This window comes from Canis lupus, chromosome 18 (genome assembly GCF_048164855.1).
Source record: "Canis lupus baileyi chromosome 18, mCanLup2.hap1, whole genome shotgun sequence".
Taxonomy (NCBI): domain Eukaryota; kingdom Metazoa; phylum Chordata; class Mammalia; order Carnivora; family Canidae; genus Canis; species Canis lupus.
Genome location: NC_132855.1, coordinates 52,368,364 through 52,385,675, shown reverse-complemented (window position 1 = coordinate 52,385,675; position 17,312 = coordinate 52,368,364). Strand labels below are relative to the sequence as shown.

The following is a 17,312-nucleotide window of genomic DNA, read 5'->3' as shown; positions in this document are numbered from 1 at the left end:
CCCTGATGAAGCTACTGGGAATGCGACACCAAATATCCTTATTACTGTCTAAAATCATGACACCCAGCTGCTTCTCCTGCTCCTTAAGACTGAATGCTGCTAGGTCTCTTCTCGCCAAAGCTAATCATGGAAACACCAGTGAAGCAGAACCAGAAGTGGGTAAAAAGTATGTCCTAACTGTTAACAGCGATGGCCTGGAGCCACACCCCCTACATGCCTGAGCCTCCCCCAGAAGGGTACAGCGGTCACCCTATACCCTTGACAAAATACTAAGCACAACAATATCTTGATGCAAGTAATTCCAGGCACCTAAGTATGAGCAAGCAGATTAGTTGATAATAAGTATTTAAAAAGAAACCAGGCATCAGACCAATTCCAACAGATGGGGCACCCTACAACGTAACTGACCAGTACTCTACAAAACTGTCATGGTTATCAATAGCAAAGAAAGTCTGAGAAACTACCACATCCAAAAGGAACCTAACAAGACATGACAACTAAATTTAGTGTGCTATGGTGGGTGAGATTCTAGAGAATCTAGAACAGAAAAACAGGCTAGAGAAAAACTAAGGAACTCTAGCTAAAGTATGGACTTCAGTTGATAATAACATATCAATATTGGTACACTAATTACAAATGTACCAAACTAATGTCAGGTAATAGAAAAAACTGGGAGGAGGGCAGGGGTAATGTAGGAACTCTGTACTATCTGCTCCATTTTTCTGTGAATCTAAAACTGTCTTGAAAAATAAAATCTCAATTGAAAAATACCAAGTAAATATTTTTTTTAACAAAGCTTTTCTATTTCAACTTTATTTTCCTATCAGCAAATCAGCTTACTAACTTAAGCTACAAATCAAGTCTTGATCTCTTTTTGGTGCAGAGCACCACCTTCCTAACCAAACCATCCCCAGAACTTCCTCTTCACCTGAAAGCTCTCTGGCAAAAGTCCAGGAAATAGCCAGTATTTTGTTGTTGTTGTTCTCTCCACATTACCAAATGCAAATATAATGGGAAAGTCTAGATAATACCAAAAATATTAAAAGGTGGCTTTGTTTAAAAGCCATCTCAGAGAGGCATGACAATTAAACTCCAGTCAGAGCTATGACTAGAAGCATAGCAAAAAATGATCAGGGCAAGACCTGACCTAACCTGACCTCCAAAACTGCACATGCCACCAAGTCCAGACAGTTGACTATTTAGGATAATCTTCCAGACAGAGCCCTAGATGGTAGCCCCTTGAAAGCAGGAATCACTTCTCATTCTTCTGCATCTTCTCAAAGCAGAAGGGCTCTGCTTGTTTAAGCAATCACTCAATACAGAGAACCAAGCAAGAGGCCTTTAATCAAGGCAGTGAGAAGACTCCACCTCCTAAAAACATGCTGTCAATTCCCCATCCTTCCCACCACCCTTGAGTGTTATTCGGGTCTGTAAAATCTGCAAGGCCCAAGAATCCAGCAGCAGGGACAGGGAAGCCAAACCACGTGCTCAGGGGACCATATGGCTACAAACAGCACAGATCAGCTAAAACGCCACAGGGAAGGCAGGCAGGAAACTGGCAAGCCACAACAGGCAGAAAAGTCTCAAGCAGGCTCAGCTAATCGCTGTGAAGTGAACATGTTTCTCTGCTAACCTGGAGAGACAGGGAGAGCCCTCCCTTGCATTTCCTTAAGAAGTGAAACTGTTTAAGCAGAGGATGGAAAACATTCTTTCAGCAGGCTACATGTATCAAGACAATACTCTGTTGATTTCAAGTTCCTAGGAAGTGAGACTTGACCAATACATCTTATCTACGGCATCAGTTCCAGAAATCACCTATAGGGCCCAAGAGGCATCTAGTTCAAGAGTTCACGGGTTACTTTTAGCTGTTCCCTATACAATTAGCTTCTAGGAGACAGGGTAGGGACTGCTGAAGAGAGAACCATTATTTGTTCAGGCCTTACAGTCACATGAGCCTCAAAACAATCCTTCAGCAAAAACTTGTAGGACCATCAGACTGTGTTTGTGAAGTCTCAGGGCACCTTAGGACCCTTTGAGGTTTCCTTAAAAAGTAGCATAGTATACGGGTGCCTGGGTGGCTCAATGGGTTAAGCATCTGCCTTTGCCTCGGGTATTGATCCTGGGGTCCTGGGATGGAGCCCCACATTGGACTCCCTGCTCGGTGAGGAGTTTGCTTCTCCCTCTGCCCCTCCCCTGCTTGTGCTCGCTCACTTGTGCTCTCTCTCTCTCAAATAAATAAATAAATGATCTTTTAAAAAAATAGTAGCATAGTATAAACAGACATTTTCATCAGGTAAAATGACTACAAAACAGCAGTTGGGTTCTAGGTTATGAAAAGAAACAGATCATTTTTTTGTTTTTGGACGTAACATTGATAACCTGTGCTCTACAACGGGGGATAGCAAACTATGGCCCAAGGGCCATCTAGCCCATTCCCTACTGTTGTAAATAGAGTTTTACTGGCACACAACCGGGCTCATTTATTTACATATCATTCACAGTCTGTTTTCTTGCTAGGGCAGCAGTCAAGCAGGTGCAACAGATTATATGGCTCATAAAACATAACTTTTTCCTATATGGTCCTTTAAGAAAGTTGGTCCACCTCTGTTCTATAGCATGTTAGAAAATGAACACATGTAGGGCTATACATGGTTAACATTCCTAGAAAGCAATTTGGTAAATATGTTCTAAAATATTCCTGTGGAAATAACTGCCATTTACATAGATTTATTCCATTTTCTAAATAATGGAAAAATTATACACTATACAAATATCGACCTATTGGGGACTGGTTACATAAATTATGCAGTCTTACAATGGAACATTATGAACAAACTAAACAAACTCCAACATTCACTTTGGCACCCTCTCTAAATACCTTTAAATAAAAATAAAGGGATTGGGTGGGGGGGGCGGGGGGAGAAGTCCAATAGAACAAATATAACAAGAGAGAAGAATAGAGCAACAAAACATTGGAAGCTAGAAAGCAGATGAGTGGTAACAGACTCCACACACTCAGATAAGGTAAATCCTGGCCTAGTGATAAGAAAACCTAATAGCCAATCTGATTTATACTGCAAAGTTTCCCACCAGCCAAGATAAAGAAATTGTCAAATCAGAAATCTCAAGTGGAGATGAAAATGGGACCAAAACCTAGGACTAGATTTCAAGTATATACCATAAATCCCATATAAGTTCACTGTTTTAACCCAGTGTTTAAGATCTTGTTCTAAAATAAGAGAGAAAAAAATAATAAATAAAAATAAAATAAAATATAATTAAAATAAAATAAAATAAAATAAAATAATAAAATAAAGAGCTAAGGAACACCAAGTAACTAAGGAAAGACTCTCATACAAAAAATAAGAGACCAAAATAACTAAAAAGAATTAAAAACAACTTGGAAAATATACACTATGCAGGGAATAGAAATTTTCAAAAAATTATAATTACTCAAAGGTAATAGATGATATTTCATCTCTGAAACAAGTAATATTACTATTAAAAATAACAAGAAAAAATACACAGATAAATCAACAGAATGGAATAACGAGGCCCAGAAATAAATTCACAATTACATGGTCAATTAATCTACAACAAAGAAAAAGAATATACAATGGAGAAAAGACAGTTTCTTCAGTAAATGGTGCTGGGAAAATTGGACAGCTACATGCAAAATAAAAAAGAAAATCAAAGTGAACTGCTCTCTTACACCATAAACAAAAATAAACTCAAAATGGATTAAAGACCTAAATGTAAGACCTAAAACCATAAAACATCTAAAAGAAAACATAGACAGTAATCTCTTGGACATAGACCTTAGCAATATTTTTCTCTGGATCGGACTCCTCAGGCAAGAGAAACAAAAGCAAAACATAAACTACTGGAGCTACATCAAGCTAAAAAGCTTTTGCAGGCCAAAGGAAATCATCAAAAATGAAAAGGAACCTACTAAACAAGATATTTACAAATGAAGTATCCTGATAAGGGGTTAATACCCAAAATATATAAAGAACTCCACAGAACACCATCAAAAAACAATCCAACTTGAAAATGGACAGAGGACTTGAATAGGCATCTCTCCAAAGAAGACATGCAGCTGGCCAATAGACACATGTAAAGATGCTCAACCTCCCTTATCACCAAGGAAACGCAAATCAAAACCCCAAGAAGGTATTACCTCATACCTGTCAGAATGGCTAGTGTCAAAAGACAAGAAATAAGAAGTGTTGGTAAGGATGTAGAGGAAAGGAAACCTTTACCCATTAGTGGTGGGAATATCAACTGGTGCAGCCACTGTGGAAAACACAATGGAGGTTCCTCAAAAAAACAAAAAAAAAAGAAAAACACAAAACCATACAACCCAGTAACTATACCTCTGGGTATACTCAAAGAAAGCAAAGGCACTCATTTGAAAGATATATGCACCTTAATGTTTACAGCAACTTTATAATAGCCAAAATATGGAAGCAACCTAAGTGCCCACTGATAGGTGAACAGATAAAAAAGATGTGAAGTGTGGATACACATAGGTGCACAGGCATGCGTGCGTGTGCGCACACGCATGCACACACACACACACACATAGTGGAATATCACTCCATCTTTAAAAAAAGTGAAATCATGCCATTAACAACAATATGGATGAAGCTAGGGGGTATCAGGCTAAGTGAAACAAGTTAGAAAAAGACAAATACCACATGATTTCACTTACACATGGAATCTTAAAAAAAAAAAAAAGGTGGGGGGGATGACAAGCAAACATATAAAACAGAAAGATTCGAATACAGAGAACAAGAAGTTGGTTGTTGCCAGGGGGCTGGGAGGTGTGGGAAATGGTGAAGGCAAAACAGGTGAAGAGATTAAAAAATAAGTAATATAGATGAAAAGCATAGGAAATAGTCAATGATAGTGTAATAGCACATTTCATATGATGATGGATGATAACTACTCTTATTGTGGTAATCACTGTATAATGTATAGAATCATCAAATCACTATGTTATACACCTGAAACTAATATAATACTAATATAATATGCCAGTTACATTGCAATAAAAAATAAAAGAACCATCCAGAGAACAACAAAAAAAAAAAAGCAAGCTCTTAAAATACAATTATCATAAATGAAATATTCAGTAGTAGGGCTAAAGGGTAAATATGAAAAAATTAAGAACAAGAGACAAAGATTGAAAAACAGGAAAAAACTAGAAGACCAGTCAACAAAGTCAAACATCTGCTAGAAAATAGCAAAGAAATTAGCTGGAAATCAACAACAAAAAGTAGTTGAAGTTCCCAGACACAAAGGGCTAAAAATCAAAAAGTATAATATGCTCACTCATGGATATACACAGTGCACTACTGTGAAATTTCAGGATAAAATAAGAATATGCAAAAACTTTGCAGAAAGAAAAAAGACAAATCATATAAGGATGAGGAATCAAATTGATATCAGACCTCTTAAAAAGAAAAACAAATTTCCAATAGCTAAATGACAGTGGAGCAATGCCTTCACAATTCTGAAGGAAAGTAACTTCTAACATAAAATTCTATATCCAGCTAAACTATCGATCAAGTTTAATTACAAAATAGACATGAAAAGTCTCAAAACATTTACCTGCCAAGCACTCTTCCCAAGAAGCTACAGAATGTGTGCCACCGAAATAAAGTAGTAAATTATAAAGCCATGGGATCCAGCAAACATAGCTCCAACCCAGAGTAAGGCAAAGAAAACCCCAGGAAAATGGTGAAGATATCCAAAGATGGCAGCTCTATAACAGTGAAAAAGAACAAAGAACTAGTCCAGATTGACACAGGTCACAAGGCTCCTGGAGGGTATTACTGAAAAAGATAAAATTAACAGGCTGATGAATCAGTGTCTTAAGGGGAGATTTAGACAGGTAGAGTCTGGAGGTCAAATTAATAAGTACATAAAAAATACATAAACTTTTAAAATTATTAAATCCAGGGTAAACAAAAAGTTCTGCACAGAATGAAATGTAATCATAATATATTATATGGCTTTGGTGGTAATTAGCATTTACAAAGTAAAGACTGAACCAGAATTAGGATACAGTCCTATGGGAGGGTTACAGAAAAGCATATGCACATTTATGTGAATCCTCATCTTCCATGGTATGAAGAAAAAGGGTTATGCCTAACACTGAAAAATTAAGAAAGAATAATATCAAGATTTTATTAAAAAATATAGATTAGCTAAGAATTGAAAATGGCTGTTTCAAGGGACTGGGAAAATGGACTAGTACATTTCTTAATAAGCCCAAAAAATTCTATAAAATCTTTATGCATTAAAAATAAAAAACTTACAAACTTAAAAATTATATACAAAAAAATATAGCTCAGTACTACTCAAAAGCTGCTGCCAGTCTTCAACGAGAGAAGGAGCTTGTACCAGAACATAAATCAACTACTTTACTGAGAACATTGCTGACATTTTTTTCTCTAGCAAGCTTTTCTTGATGAAAGTAGCAATGCCTTGATCTACATTCTGGCTCAAGCTCCTTATATTCTATCAAGGCACTTTGAATAGGGCTGGTAGAGATCAAGGGTCAGCATACTTTTCTGTATAAGACCAGATAGCATGAAGGCTTTGCAAGCTATATGGTCTCTGTCACAACTCACCTCTGCCACTGTATTACATGCATAGACAACGTGTAAACATGTAAACAGACAGACATGGTTATGTTCCAATTTATTCCTGACATTGATATTTAAATGTCATAATTCTCATGTGCCACAAAACATTTTTTTCTACATAAAACCCATCCATACTTCACAGGCCATACAAAACAAGCAGCGGGCCAGACTTGGCCCCTGGGCCATAGTTTGCCAATCCTGGGAAAGACCGTATAATAAACTTTTTTTAAAAAAACCTTGTGGAATAATAGTTTCATGTAGCATTTTCTTCTCCTTTTTATGCTTTTCTCCTATTTAAAAAAATAATAATAATGCTGAAGAATTTCTAAAACTCAGGAAGTTTTAAAACCATTTATCTGCCTACAAATACATTTATCTCTACTCTCTAAGTAGGCCTATATCCAAATGACCTAAATTTATACTATAGGACAATAGCTATTCCCCATAATCCTCAGATAGTTTTTGGAGGCAACTTCCTCTATTCTGCCATTTTAACAAACAAAACTTCATTGTAATGAAAAAATCCTCACTCTTTTAAAACACAACAAACATATCCTGGAATCCTAAATTTAAAAAGGAAATGTGCCAGCTCTTTTCTAGTTACCATGAAAGTCATATTTAAGAAAAATACAAAGCTACTGACTTAATCATCTCAATTTTTTTATTTCTTTCTTCAGCAATGCATTAGTTCCCCCAACCAGTGAAGGCCCAAAAACCCTTCAAAATCTTCTGGGTTTCTCTAGAAGCTCAGTTTCAACTGAAGAATGGCCAGTAAAGACAGTACAAAAGAATAGGACCCTCCTAAGCCTCATCTACATCACTAATATCCAGCCTTTCAAAGGATGGTGAAAACCAGAAGGCCTGACTCCCTTGCTGAGTGAATGATCAACCTTCCACTGTGCAGCTATAGTCCTAGAACAGAACAGATTACAGGAAATATAAGCAGAACCACGTAAGTTCCAGTTAGGTAGAGCTATGGTGTCGAAGTTTCCAAGCTAGTCTTGTCCTCACACAGAAAGGAAGCAGGGGTTCATTCTAGTCTATTCACCAAGATTTGGAAGATGTATGGAGGAGTATCCAACGAGGAGTATTCCTACTAATATCCACTAAAGACCCAATCAAGGCTAACTTGACAGCTGCTTAGAGACCACCTACTACAGGAGGGAGAGAAGACACTTGAGTACTCTGCACCTTATTGCTTTGGGCATAATAAAAAGGAAAGTGAAGAAATTCAGCCAATTCCTCAAAGACTTAAAATTTTATCATTCTGAGAAACCAGTCCAGAATTTTCTAGGCTGACAGTGCCACCTAGTGGCTTTCTATCTTAAACTCACTTGGGGCAGCCACCTTTAAGTAGATATAGATACATTAATTAAGCTCTTTAAGTTCATAAAACCAAAGCTTCCAGCATCTCTTGCCAAAAGAAAAAAAAGACTGGAAAACATTACAGCAGCATTTTGGGAAAGTGAGGAAAACAGGTCTACCACTCAAGGTACCAAACCCAACAACTAAGAAAACATATAGCACCGTTGCTGGGCTCAAACAATCTATTCAACAGCACTAGTTCCTGTCAAAGGAATACACTCCAGACACTTCAGGAGAGCTCTCAGAAAAAGCATCACATGAGAAAAAAACTCAAAACCACGAAAGTCCCAAAATAGGAAGAAGAAAAACTTGAGGTCACATAACGCTCTGACATAGGAAATCTGAGAGAGCCATCTGTTAGGCAGACAGAAGTCCCAAAATAGGAGATATTCCAAAATGGCAATATCCACAACTTTAAGTCATGAACTTCTAAATGAAGTTAAGCAAATTATGACAAGGAAGGTCTTAGGGTTTCTAAGTCCCCTGCAATAAACAGACACATGCATGCAATCATTGCACATACATCCCCACACCACTGGCTTGCCTTAAAATAAAAATGCTTCACTCTGGGTTGACTGTTCAGATCTTTGTATTATTACAATGTCCACCATGCATCTTAAGATGCCAAGAATGACTCACCTTGGCAACAAACTGCTTGTCCTTTTGGTCCAAATTAGCAGTGGGAGCCACATAATCTCTCCATATTCTCAGCCTGCGTTCCTTGGCAAACCTGGCAACAAAAACGAGGATGCAAATCATTCAGACGGGTCAGCAAATGGAATCTGCCATCACCATGGGAACAAACAGTACAGAATCCTACTCTACCTCAGATAAGACACCCAAGAGAAAGGCCACCAGTGAAACCAGAACAAGTGTGAAAGCCTCAACAAAGAGTATATAGAAATGAACTATCCAAGAGACATATACAGCATACACCCTTGGCTCGTAGATCGGGTTCTAGGTGTGCAATTTGTCAGGCCCAGACAGTACAAGTCCATCTTGAACTAGGTCTTTAGTTTATCCAGTATCTTCTGGAGACTACTAAATGGGAAGAAATGGGAAGAACACCCACATCTAAACAAATATATTTTTTAAAAAGCATTAAGTCCAATTTCCATTTGAATAAAAAGTATCAGCTAACCAAAATTTACGTGGAAAATAAGAACAAAATTGTCTCTGTAGTACATCTAAAGAAAATAAGGGACAAAAATCCAACAGTTCAGACAAAAGTGAAAAAAACTAGGTTGGAAGACATTTGTTTTACAGTACCAAAATCATTAGGAATTTTTCAGTCAGGCTAAGAGAGCCAAATGTGCAAAGATTTTTTAAAAACCAGTGAACAGGGGATCCCTGGGTGGCTCAGCGGTTTAGCACGGCCCAGGGTGTGGTCCTGGAGTCCCAGGATCGAGTCCCACATCAGGCAACCTGCATGGGACCTGTTTCTCCTCTCCCTCTTCCTGTGTCTCTGCCTCTCTCTGTGTCTCTCATGAATAAATAAATAAAATCTTTAAAAAAAAAAAAAAGTGAACAGCTATATTGACAAATACACTTTGTGTTTTGTACTTACAAAGTTTTTATAAATAAGTATGAATAGTGGATACATGTGCAAGGGAAAGGAACTATTTCTGAAAACAGTATTACTTTTTTTAAAAGAAGCACTAACTGAGAAAGAGACAAAGTAGCATGTAGTAGTTGTTGACAGAGATTTAACAATGCAAGCAAGTCAAATACAGCATGCAAAATAGCAGGCAAGTAATCACATATTATTGAAATAGGATTTGCATTCCTTGCTATAAACCTGTTTTCATGATGAACACTCTAAAAAATCCATAAAACCTACAGATGTTATAAAACATGTAGATACTACTGCCATTATACTCACTTTCTTCGAAGAGAGGCAGGAACTTAAAAAATGCAAAAAGAATTATCAACCAAATTTATATTTAGAATGATGGACTTACAGGATTTTCTGAACAACAAAAAGTTTTTGAGCATCACAGAATAATCAGGTATTTGGAACACTGTATTTGGTAAGAGTATTTTATCTTTTGACTTTAATTGTGGAACATAAAGACCAGAGAGTTTTATACAATCTTTTTTTAATCAGATATGCCGAATCTATCTAATGGCCCAGATTAAAATCTACTTTTATAAAAAGCTGCAAGTCTTTCTGCTTATAGGCACAGAAGAATATGAAAGACCCAAGGGGGAAAAAAATCTAGTCATCCAATCATATTCTTGCATATCTCTTAGCTGCACAAGCTTAGTTTTTGCCTCAAAGGCGAAAATTGTAAAGTTGTCAAGACCATTATAATTTTATGATTCTGAAATAAGTCATACAACACACCTTGAGAGCAGATCATTGTCATCAATGTTTGGTGGTCTTCTGCTTAATTGTATGCTAGGAGATGGTAGCTGGGCCTTTCCCCAAGCATCAGCTCTATTCATCTACTCTTGCTACCTGCTTCATTTTCTTCCATTTACCCTATTAAGTTAAAGAAGTTCACATACACCTGGATATTCTTAACCTTGACACTTGAAATAGCCACCCAATCTTTGGAATATCCAACTATTGTTCTTCTGGAAATAAGTTATTTCTACATATGCTTTAACCACAAAGCACCTAGCTAAAAACGTGACAACAGCACCCCACGGTTGCATTAACATTTTTAATTAAAACATGCTTCAGGGACACCTGGGTGGCTCAGTGGTTCGGCACCTGCCTTCGGCCCAGAGTGTGATCCTGGAATCGAGTCCGACATCAGGCTCCCTGCATGGAGCCTGCTTCTCCCTCTGCCTATGTCTCCGCCTTTCTTACTGTGTCTTTCTCTGTGTGTCTCTCAGGAATAAATAAATAAAATCTTAAAAAAGAAAAAACATGCTTCAACAAATGAGGGCATGAGGCCTCACAATAACAGGATTGAATGGTCCTGTTTCAGGACCCACAGGCTCTATCTTTCCATCATACTCCTGCCTCCAGCCTGCCTGTTTGGTAGTAGCTCATAAGTGATTATATCATCCTCGAATGAGCCTCAAGATTTTCATTCCAAATGCCTGAAACTCAGAATTTCAGTGAGGGGCTTGGAAGAAAAGTGACTCAAAAACATTAAAGAGCAAATCTGGTGAAGAACAATTTCTGAATAAAATCTAGGCCTTACTACACAGCAGTGAATCAGACAACCCAAAGATTTATATGTAACTCTTCTATGAGATCTTAGCCTCTTTTGGAATTTCCTTAATCCTTTACTGAAATATAACAAATACTGACATAGATAGGTGAGAGAAGATCACTAGATTTCTTTCCCTAAAGACCCTAAACAAGATCCTTGACTGGAAGGCTTCCCTGACAGACCTTACCTCTCAGCTGCCCTCAGCTTCTCTGCACCGCGAGTATAAACTGCAATCGACCAATCCACACAGCGTGCAAAGCCTTCCTTGAGGAGGAGCTCTGTGATGTTGCCATTCTGAAAAACAGGGCACGTGAGAAGGAAGACACAAGAAAATCCATTTCTCTAGACTTCTAACATAATCAACAACCACAGTCTATACTGCAGTTCATCTTAAAAAAAAAAAAAAAAAAAGAAGATAGGGAAGAAGGGGAGGTGAAGAAGGGATGAGATGAAGAAAAAGGGTAAAGCTGTTTCTCTCATTTGGAAATCAGCCCTGAGATGGAAGACACCACTCTGTAGCAAGTCCTAATAACCTTGGCTTCCCATCCCCACAACACCCAGCATAGTAACTCTTGCTTAATAGGAATAAGATAAAAGTTAGTGGCATTGAATGGAACTGACATTTCAATAGCTCCTCTGGAGGATGTTATTCTTTAGTAGAGATTACACCTTATTATTTCCTTCCCTAAGATCAATACTTACTCCCCTTTTCAAAAGGAGAAAGCTGAAGAATGGGTTGAGGAGGGGTTAACAGCAGCTCCATTTTGCCCTGTGAAGTACAATTCCCATTCTACGGTGACACAGAGCCAGCTGGTAGGGCATAGACAGACAGCTAGTTCTCCAGAAGAAAAAGACAGGACCTTGGTGCATTTCTAAAACAAGCCTCCCAGCCCTCCACAACAACTGTCAACAACCATCATGAAAGAATTCTCTAGCCAAAGAATAAGTAACAGTAGTATAGCCTATCCTGGATACAGGTTACAATAATGAAAATTCACTTGCACTTGGATGGTACAATATAAGGTCACTCCCTTTCCAGGAGGAACCCACCTACCAAAGCCTATGTCTGAGTAGAATTGACAGGCACAACTAGAAGAACATAAAGAACCTATTTCCTGCTCAAAGGCAGAGTTAGGAGGTAACTAGATAAGGTTTGGAGTACACAAAGTAATTTTTCCATAAAAAGGTTTCATCATCGGAATTCCATCAATACTTTTTTTTTTAAGATTTATTTATTTGAGAGAGAGCACGTGGGCAGAGGGAGGGGCAGAGGTAGAGGAGAGAGTTCCAAGCAGACTTCCCACTGAATGGGGAGCCCAACAAGGGGCTCAACCTCATGATGCCTGAGATAATGACATGAACCAAAGCCAAGAATCAGACACCTAGCTGACTGAGCCACCTGGGCACACTGGGTTCCACCAATACCTTAAACCTAAAGAGCTACCCCCTAGACCTACATACAAACTTCAGCAATCTTATTCTATACACTTCAGTGCCCCCTGCTCATCTGTGGGGCAGCCCCTCACATCACCTACTCTCAACCTCAAAGACCAACACCTGAAGAAATAGGAGTTTCTCTTCCCCTGACATACTTAAAAACTGAGGTTCATTTTCTAAAAGTAAGTTGGATACATCTGTCCAATTCTATCAGCTAACTGGTATCACCCTAGAAAATGGCTCAAAAATCAGAGGATAATCCTGCCAAGATATTTAAATGCTTTTTAAATACAGAGAGAGAGAAGAGAAGCAAACCACAACCCATCAAACACCAAATGTACTCCTAACCCCACACAGCCCAGTCTGCATGTGCACACTCACTGGATGAAGGATGGTACCCAAAATGTTCTGGTTGTGGCAGCTCTCCAGAATGATCTGAACATCTCTCTGAAGCAGTCGAGACTCGGTGAAAAATTTGGCTTCTGCAGCAAAAGGCTCTGGTGTTTCACTGCCATCTGCTTCCCGTCGAAAAGTTGGGCACTGAAGCAAAAGGAAAGTAGGTGGGTATGCAGCCTCAATGTGAGTGCCAGGTACTCTCACACCACACCAAACCATCTAAAACCACAAACATAAAGCTAAGCTAGCAAAGGTCTCAAATCAGGCTTTCTAATCCCTTTTTAAAACATATTGGTAAAAGTGACTAGAAATAGTATCTTATTAGACTTCTTGGGAAGGCAACTAAAACACCTGTCACTATCATAGGGAAATTTTAAATTACATTTAAGAATGCCCCCTTGCCAAGAGTCACCAGTGTCTGTAAAAATCTCTATAATTTCCTTAAATCAAAATGGCTATTTTTCATTGAGACAAGCCATTCTCAGCGAACTTCAGAGCTTCTCGTCTCTCCTTTGTCTCAACAACCTCTCCACACAGCTCCAAACAAACACTGAGTACTTCAAAAAATAATTTTATTTGATCTCTTAAGAATAGTCCCTCGGCAAAATTTACAGTGTAAAGTACTATAGTCAATGTTAATAGCCCATACTAGGAAGAATCAGTAAATCCAGAATCCCAGAGTAGAGGAATATAACTGTCACTGAATGCTTCCACAAACCCTATATATCCACCCCATAGCCCAGTATATGGTCTGACCTTGATCCCTGACAGCATGACCGTAACCAGGTAGTAATCTGGGAGGAGCAGGGCCCTGACCACACTGCCGTCCCGCACATGCTCGATGATAGCTGTGTGACAGAATAAACAGCTTAAGTCATTAGCAAAAGTTGTGCCAGGGATAAACAATGTCCAATCAACTGCATTTAACACAGTTCCTCTCCCCAAATTCCCCCTGAGAAGTGCACTAGAAGATCATGAATATCCACATAACAGACTCTTCTACAAGCTATTCCTGGGAAGACAGATTAGATTGATTTCTAGGTCTTCAACTTTCTGGGATCTAATGGCTCATACCAAAGCTTTGTTATCGGTAAGCTAGGCTGCTCATCTGAGTTACCAGGTGCCCAGCAAAAAATAAGTAATAATACAGATTTGGTAATAATTTTACTCAGTCTGTAATTAACAAGGACTCAAAACTGGGCCAAGAACTACAGTGTGTATGAGTGTGTAAAAATGTGTCTATATGTATACAGAATACAGTTTCAGGGATGTCACTGAAGCAGCAGCTTTTAGAAAACAGGAAGATCTCAATGTGGAAAATTTCCAGTGATCTACTACCCTACACCAGCAAAGGACTAACCTCTGTCAAATATATCTGTTGTAACCTCAACGAACTGGATCCAAGTTACCTTCCAAAATACCATGGTGCTGCTGCACTCTTAACAATTTCCTTTGGATACCAAGTAAAATAGTTTTTAAAAAAACTCAAAAAACTTGAGAATAGGAATCACTCTGCATCATGTCTGTCTTTTCCCACCAGCCTCACCATTGACAGGCTTCTGATGATGTGAGTCCACAAAGTGCCTTGGGTTCTCAATGGTGTACTTGAGGTCCCGGATAGTATGTGAACCATTCCCCTCACTCCACATTCCTTTCTTAGCTGCCTTCGCTTGTTCCTCACATTCCGAGAGCCGGTTCTGCTCAGGACTGGGACATGGAAAAAGAAACACACGTGGTGAATTCACAACAGGGGGGGAAAAATTCAGGCTCTTCTTTGAACTCTGGATTTCTTCAGCATCTGCTCCCCTTGAAGAGACCAAAGCATTTGTTTCAGATCTATGGCTGCAGACCCAAGCCTATATAACCAAAAAAATTATCATGAGTGCAATTTCCCAATTCCAGACTTGTTGCCTCAAACAACAGATTTGCTCATAAGAGCATTTAATGAGAAGATGCAAAGAACACACATCTCAGTACTGCCACCATCAGTGATTACAAGAGAACAAGTTGGTGGCTCAGTGGGAAGCCTCTGGAGGGAGAGGAGTACAGCTTCATTTAACTATGTTAGACTCAGGAACTGGAATCCAGGAAGAGCTCAGCAGGACACAGAGCAAGGAAAGTGACTAAGAACCACCCTTACTCCCTATTGTCTACAGAACAGGGCTGGGGAATGCAGAGCAGATACTGTTATAGAGGTCATCCCACAAAAAACAACAACAACAACAACAACAACAAAAAAAAAATAGAGGTAATCCCAAAACTACTTACACATTCAGTAAGACCAGCTAATAAGCAAAAGCAGTTTGAAAAGCTTCCATTATGAAAATGGAAGACTCTTCCTTCATGAAGCAGGAAACCAAATATAGATATCAGCTAGGAAACCAGAAGATAGACCAAAAAACAAAACCAGAAATGGCTCCTCTCTCTCTCACACCACACACACACTACATACTACACACTACACACACACACACCCCTGAGCTAAAGTGAACAGTGAACTCCAAGGCCTTTCCACAATCTCAATACCCAGTTCCATCAATAGCTATATGCATAAATTGAATCTCTCACCTTGAGCAGTAGGGATATCTGAACAGGATCCCTGACCTATAATTTCTTAAACCAGAAGTCTTCAGAACTGTTTTTTCCCCATTACCCCTCAGAAAAGTCAGTCAACTTCTTGGGAATCCCATACTGCAATCAGAATTCAATTTAAAAAAAATGTAGCTTAAGAGATAGAAGCAGACATAGAAACTGAAAAAAGGAAAATTTAAGTTGAGACAGCTTTGGAGAAAAAAAAAGACTGGGACTCCAGAGGGAAATTTCTTTGTTGAGATGGTATAATAGAGCTACGAGCTTTTATTTATTTTTTTTAAAGATTTATTTATTTATTTATTCATGATAGACATAGAGAGAGAGAGAGGCAAAGACACAGGAGGAGGGAGAAGCAGGCTCCATGCCCAGAGCCCGACGTGAGACTTGATCCCGGGACTCCAGGATCACGCCCTGGGACAAAGGGAGGTGCCAAACTGCTGAGCCACCCAGGGATCCCGAGCTACAAGCTTTTAAAAAACTTTCATTCTGGTTGCAAACTGGATTCCCCAAAAATACTGCAATGATAATCATGCCAATGATTTTAAGATACAACTTCAGCTTCCAAAAACACCATCTAAGACAAATGTCTTTATTCAATTAAATTCTCACATGTCCACCCCCCAATTATAGGCTCCAAAAAATGTCTCTTTGCAGCTAGAAGGGACCCAAAGAAGTATATGGTGAATGAGTTGGCCTCAAAGTCTATGAAGACAGAAGAATGCAAAAAGTGCCTCTGCTCATCCCCATCACTGGTACAGTTCATGCAAATATTTACCTAGAGCCTTTTGTACACCAACAACAGTCATATAATACAGCAAGGACTTAATGATTTAAACAGCATCTTTAGCCTCCAAATTACTGATGTAACACATCACTTTTCAGAGACTAAAGTGTTAATTAAAGCCAGCTGCAATCCATCCTACTGTGATCCAACACTAGTGAACTTGAACATGATACATGTGCTATAAAGCTTACATAACGAACACTCATTCCCATTACGTTCACACTGCCGTTAGCTAAATGTACTTTTACCTACTACTTAAACATTTACAGATTTGCAGACCAAAACAGACCTAAAAGGCTTTGGAGAAAAAGAAAAGTTTCCCTGACTTTAAAACAGGACCACTGAGGGATGCTTGGGTGGCTCAGTGGTTGAGCATCTGCCTTCAGCTCAGGGAGTAGTCCCAGAGTCCCGGGATCAAGTCCCACATTCAGGCTCCTTGCATGGAGCCTGCTTCTCCTCCCACTGTCCATGCCTCTGCCTCTCTCTGTGTCTCTCATGAATAAAAAAATAAAATCTTTAAAAAAAAAAAAAAAAGTACCACTCAGCCCTTTTTTGGTTTTCCTAGATTCTAAGCAGATTTTGTAGAATTCAACACAACTTAATTTCCCTTGCACTTATTTCTTGCATGTGATATATCATGTATCTATCTGTTTATTGGTTTCTTGTCTGTCTCCCCATTAAAATGTTAGCAGAAGCTGTTTGCTTGTTCACTGCTGTATTTAGTGCCCAGAACATAGCCTGGCACATAGTAAGTGCTCAATAAATCTTTTGGGATGGATGGATAAATACTTTGGAACTAAATATCTATGGCTGTTGGCTCTTATGAATATAAAGAATAGAGGTGCCCTGTCTTAAAGCCTGTTTTTAAAGGATTTATACACGTCAGATGCCACTAATGAATCTTGAGTGACC

General features: G+C 38.7%; 1 protein-coding gene across 1 annotated transcript in view; it reads right to left on the bottom strand.

The window, feature by feature from the left end:
• Positions 1-17,312, bottom strand: part of SND1 (staphylococcal nuclease and tudor domain containing 1) — a 420,606-nt gene that overhangs the window by 361,699 nt on the left and 41,595 nt on the right. Inside the window, exons 5-9 of the mRNA XM_072784460.1 lie at positions 14,571-14,731; positions 13,781-13,872; positions 13,010-13,168; positions 11,379-11,485; positions 8,661-8,751 (exon numbers count right to left, since the gene is read on the bottom strand). Coding sequence (XP_072640561.1) covers positions 8,661-8,751; positions 11,379-11,485; positions 13,010-13,168; positions 13,781-13,872; positions 14,571-14,731 — 610 coding nt within the window. The remainder of the gene's footprint in view (positions 1-8,660; positions 8,752-11,378; positions 11,486-13,009; positions 13,169-13,780; positions 13,873-14,570; positions 14,732-17,312) is intronic.